The 6,000-nt window shown below is 42.5% G+C and overlaps 1 protein-coding gene across 8 annotated transcripts in view; it reads left to right on the forward strand.

The window, feature by feature from the left end:
- Window positions 1-6,000, forward strand: part of LOC143298870 (tyrosine-protein phosphatase non-receptor type 4-like) — a 97,212-nt gene that overhangs the window by 67,146 nt on the left and 24,066 nt on the right. For all 8 annotated transcript variants that reach the window (XM_076611876.1, XM_076611936.1, XM_076611911.1 and 5 more), the window contains one exon: window positions 5,503-5,650. In XM_076611876.1, coding sequence (XP_076467991.1) covers window positions 5,503-5,650 — 148 coding nt within the window. The remainder of the gene's footprint in view (window positions 1-5,502; window positions 5,651-6,000) is intronic.

The raw sequence follows: 6,000 nt of genomic DNA on the forward strand, positions 1-6,000 counted from the left end.
AACCTCCCCTGGGGCCAGTCCCATTTTGTTATTGATCTACTGTCAGTCTGTTGGAGGCACTGGACTTTATTGACTGAAAGGATCTTTCTGATGACCTGACCAAGTGTTCATGATGTTTGTGTGGCAGTTGTTTGCCTGTCAGCAAAGTGAATGGCCCTTGATGTGGTGGGAGCACTGTCTTGACTGACAGCTCTTTTTGTCTGCACCAAAAGGCCTTCAGTCATTTGGGTTGATTTGGTCGCTTCCAGACCTTTTGGTGTGCTTTTCAATACTTCAGTTTAGTTCAAAGCTATCTTCTGTCAGTAGGTGGGTCTAGCCCACTTTTCTTTTCCCTTATTATTATTCACATCAACATATATACAGGGTGATCATGCACTGGCATGCTCACATGCAAGCATACTTTCACACACCCACCAACACACACAGGCTCACATACACACACTCTTGCTCTGTCTCCTGTTATTCACATAGAGTGAATCTACCACATGTGTGCCCACACACACACATTTATAAGCATAACCCAACATGCATGAATGCATACACACACATAAATACACTCATACATGTGTACATGTATACACTTGCACATTTATATATACACACACACGCATATGCACACACACACACACACACACACACACACATACACACACACACTGGTGCTGCTCAGTACATCTGCTGCTGTATAAGATTGTCATTAACAATAATGCTGATTAATAACAATATTGATTATTAAAAAATATTAATATTGACATCATGATGAATATCACATCTGTTATTTTAGCATATTGAGTGATATAATTATGGATTATGTCTTCCTGGTTCAAACCATTGATGTGCACACACCAACCTATGATCTGTGGCTCTGACAAGCCATAATTATGTTATAGTTTTTACAGGAGCTACATCGTTAATGGTATTACACATGGTCGTTGGTCTTCGTTCACATAGAAGTGCACAGAGTCTATCTCTCCCCAAACTTTGCTCCTGTTTGAAGAGGAGACAAGTCGGTTTTGCTTTGTGGCTGATGGGTTAAGGAGGGGGCTGGCAGTCAGCCAGCTTTTCCTTTTTTTTCTCTTCACATTCTCTTTTTATAGTTAATGTGTAGAGGGTTTTGGCAAGTTGCTGACATCTCGTGGGGATGTGTCTGCCTTCTGTCATCTTCTTTCTATCAGCCTACCTGGTGGGTGAGTGCTTTCTATTGGCGTACATCTGTTTCTTATATAGATAGCTTCTGTGGATCCAGTTGTTTTCGTTTTGTTTTGTTTTGTTTTGTTTTGTTTATCCAAGTTGTGCAAGTAAAAATAGAAAGCTAACAAAAAACATCTGAGAGAGGGGTTGGTGTGTATGTTGTGTGTGTGTGTGTGTGTGTGTGTGTACTTGCGCATGTGCATGTGTGTGAGTCTGTGCTGACCCACATGAGGTTAACATGAAATGTTGGTTCCTTCAGTCTAGTTTCAGTCAAAGGGTGGAGGATGGTGGGGACAGCCACTAGCAGCAGAACACTCTCTCTCCTGTCTGTTCTCAGTCCTGAACCAGTGTACATGTGACCTTGCAGAACAACAGGGACAGCAGAGTGAGACAGTAGCTGAGAGAAGGGGAGAATGCACACAGTGACTAGGAGAGCATGGTGGAAGCCAGGAAACTTGGAGGCAAGGAAGAGGGTGGGTTATTGGGGGATGGGTGGGGTGAAGAGGGTGTTTGGCAGGCGTCTTGGATGCCAGAAGGTAGGGGTTGGTTTGACGCACAGACAGAACAAGAGGTAGCTTGGGGCAGCACATGTCGGTGTCACACTTGAAGGTGAGGAGGGGGAGAGAGGCTGGTAAAACAGACACCTGGCTTTAACCTGGGGGTTCGGCACACAAGGGAAAAGGTCACTGTTGGTGTGGAGGAGGAAGGAGGAGGTGCTGGCACCGAGGGAGCCCTGGGGGAAGTGGAGCTGCCGTGAAACTATCAGTCTGTGATGGGCACAGTTGATGTGGATATGATGATGTGGGTCAACATCTGGCAGACACAACTGATGTGGATGTGATGATGTGAACATGTGGCAGAAACTGTTGATGTGGATGTGATGATGTGAACATGTGGCAGAAACTGTTGATGTGGATGTGATGATGTGAACATGTGGCAGAAACTGTTGATGTGGATGTGATGATGTGAACATGTGGCAGAAACTGTTGATGTGGATGTGATGATGTGAACATGTGGCAGAAACTGTTGATGTGGATGTGATGATGTGAACATGTGGCGGAAACTGTTGATGTGGATGTGATGATGTGAACATGTGGCGGAAACTGTTGATGTGATGATGTGAACATGTGGCAGAAACTGTTGATGTGATGATGTGAACATGTGGCAGAAACTGTTGATGTGGATGTGATGATGTGAACATGTGGCGGAAACTGTTGATGTGATGATGTGAACATGTGGCAGAAACTGTTGATGTGGATGTGACGATGTGAACATGTGGCAGAAACTGTTGATGTGATGATGTGAACATGTGGCAGAAACTATTGATGTGGATGTGATGATGTGAACTTGTAGCAGAAACTGTTGATGTGGATGTGATGATGTGAACATATGGCAGAAACTGTTGATGTGGATGAGATGATGTGAACATATGGCAGAAACTGTTGATGTGGATGAGATGATGTGAACATATGGCAGAAACTGTTGATACTGTTGATCAGATGACCTGTGTGAGGTAGGTTCAGTGCTGATAAATAAATGGCTGATGTTGGGTGAAGAACAAAAGGTTACCACTGTTAAGATATTTAATCTGGAGGTCATGAATTAAAAGGAATATTTCTCCCAGCATCAAGTGCAACAACAGTTGATCAGTTTCGAGAAGTTCAAAAATACTGATCTGTTGTGAGAAGTTCATTGCATCTCATACATTGAATGGTGCATGTCTTTTTTGATGTAGACAGTTACATTTGGAGATATGTTCTGATTGTTGCGGGGTTTCGATTGTTTTGCAGTTTTTGTCCTATGTTGATGGCCTGTTTACAGCCATCATGGCTGGTTGGGTTTACAGTAAGACGGAAGACATAAAGCAGGTTGCTGCCTGTTTCATGTGTGTGGATGGGCCTGTGTGGACAGATCTAAGTGGGTAGACTAAGGTATTTATTGCTATATTGATAGGTTAATAGTTGTCAAAGCTGAACATGTTGACAGGAGTTCATTTTGAGAGGAGAGGTAGGGGTGCTGATGAAAGCTTTCATGAAAGACACATCATATCCAAATTACTGAGCAAATTTACATATATAGATGTTATGTTATTTAGCTAGTCTTCCGGTGAAAATTGAACTTGCATTTTTGATGTTGGTGTAGAAAAACAAAACTGTGGACAAAAAAAATAAATCACCTTGAAAATTAACTGCTCTTTAAGAAACTTACTAATGCTGAATATGAATATATATATATATGCTGGAGGTCACACTCTGTCAGTCTCTGGATGCCTCTTTCCCTGTCTGTCTCTGTCTCTTCTCAACTCTCCCTCTCTCTCTCCCCCCCCCCCCCCCCCCCCCAACTACACTTTCCCATTTGTCTGTTCCTTGTTCTATTCTCTTTGCACCTGAGACAGTGAAACACACTTTAAGTGGAACAAAGAGTACTTGAAGAGAGCAGCTCAAGCACTCACCTGAGGTATATTGCATATATTGCATGTCTGGTTTAGAGTGGTGAAGGCCTGAGATGTAAGCTACTAGCCTATTGCTGTGGATATTGGAAAGGCAGTGGAATAATGAGGGGCCCCGTGAGGGATAGGTTCCTGTCTGTGAGGATTGGTGTTGGAGGTGAGGTCAGTGCTCCTTTGCTGAAGTGTGTCCACTTTGTGGCCACTGAAGAAGCATGAAGTGGCCCTTTTCATCTGATACTCCACATGTATGCATGATGCTCTGATCCCAAGCTGTGTGGGAGGAACACTTAGTGGATGGGGCAGAAACAAAACAGGATACTGAGTTAGCTTAGTTTTGATAGCTCCAAGGAATACACCTGGACAGAGTGGTTGACATGCTTTGAAATATGGAGCTGGTTTCAGACTTAGAGTTACAGACTTGTTAATAAAAGCTCATATTGCATCTCAGTGTTATTTATAGTTTGATTTATTGATTTTGTTTGCACATACCCGCACACTCACAGATCATACACATTTATGCAGATCATGATGAACTAGAGTGTTTATGGTGCTTCACCCATTTTGGGAGAATGGAAGAAGGGTAAACACACAAAGCTTATAAGTTATATCAGTCAGAAATTACATTTAGATTTGTGATGTGTGGATGTGCATTCATTCTGAATGTGTGCATATATTTATGTGTGTGTGTGTGTGTGATTGTACAGCACTGATGTTAATCTGAATATTTGCATAAATCAAGACTGATGAGCATCACAACCAGGCACATTTCGAACCAATTTGGATTTTGTATTCAACAGTACACATTTTGCAACCCAACCCTGATGACTGGACAGTAAAAAACAAACAAACAAACAACCCCCCCAAAAAAACAACAACAACAAAACACACACACACACACACACACACACACACACACACACACACACACACACACACACAAAACCCAGCCCAGAACCAAAACACATTGCATGACCCTTTATATTTTGTTGGGCAGTCCTGATATGGCCCTATGCTGTTGGCTGGAGTATTAGCAACAATGTCAAATGTCAAAAACTCTGTCTTGGTTATACCCCACAGCTCTTCTCATATTCACTCTCTCTCTCTCTCTCTCTCTCTCTCTCTCTCTCTCTGTGGCTTTTGTTGATGAAGATGAAGTGTTCATATATTTAGGGTATCATGACACATGTGACACAAGTGATAAAAAATTGCTAAAGTAATCTGACAAGAAAGAGCTGGTCAGTGCCAACCAGTCAATACCATGCTTGGTCTTAAAAGTTATTACTGTTGCACCATGCTCTCTTTGTCTGTGAAGCTAATTATTCATGATAAAACAAGCAGTCAGAAAGTTAAAAAAAAACCCAACCCCAAAACCCCCACCTTTTTTGAGATGTTACCCTGTTTGTGTCCATAACCTTGACCTTTTTGACCCTGAGACTTGGCATCATTGACAATACAGCCAGTGGCTGCTTTCTGATGGCTGTTGATGGCTAGCTAAAGGCATGGCTTCCACATTTCACTGCCCTTAAGCAGTGATCCACAACAGATTCAGGATGAACCAAGGAGGCTTGGGACTCATCATTTGCTAGATTCAATCTTTATTGCAAAAGAAATGTGGATTTGTACAGTTGTCCAGTGCAGACGTTGACAAGCTCCTTGACATTCTCCTACGCAGGGGACATGTCATCTTACATGAAATTGACACAGGGTTGATATGTGTACTGATGATGATGTATGATTTACAGCCAAAGCCCAATCTGAAAGGTTGAACTGGAGCTGTGAAAGGAGATGACAAATACACAAAATGGAGAGTGAATGATAGAGTTGGTTGCCAGAGAGAAAACTGGTCCTGATTGTGTTTTCAGTGATGGCGGGTTCCTGACGCACAACGCGACGCGTGACACGTACCCAGCCCCAGTGCCGACCAAAGTGGTGAACTACAACAATGGGGAGGCCAATGGCAAGGTGGACCCCCAGCTATTGGATCAGCCTTACTACAACAATGATTACCTCGTGAGTATGATCAACCTTACTATGATGATTACCTCATGAGTATGATCAGTCTTACTGTGACAATTACCTCATGAGTATGATCATCCTTACTATGACGATTACCTCATGAGTATGATCAGCCTTACTATGACGATTACCTCATGAGTATGATCATCCTTACTATGACGATTACCTCATGAGTATGATCAGCCTTACTATGACGATTACCTCGTGAGTATGATCAGCCTTACTATAACGATTACCTCGTGAGTATGATCAGCCTTACTATGATGATTACCTCATGAGTATGATCAGCCTTACTACAATGATGATTACCTCATGAGTATGATCAGCCTTACTATGACGATTAC

Source organism: Babylonia areolata, chromosome 2, assembly GCF_041734735.1.
Source record: "Babylonia areolata isolate BAREFJ2019XMU chromosome 2, ASM4173473v1, whole genome shotgun sequence".
NCBI lineage: Eukaryota > Metazoa > Mollusca > Gastropoda > Neogastropoda > Buccinidae > Babylonia > Babylonia areolata.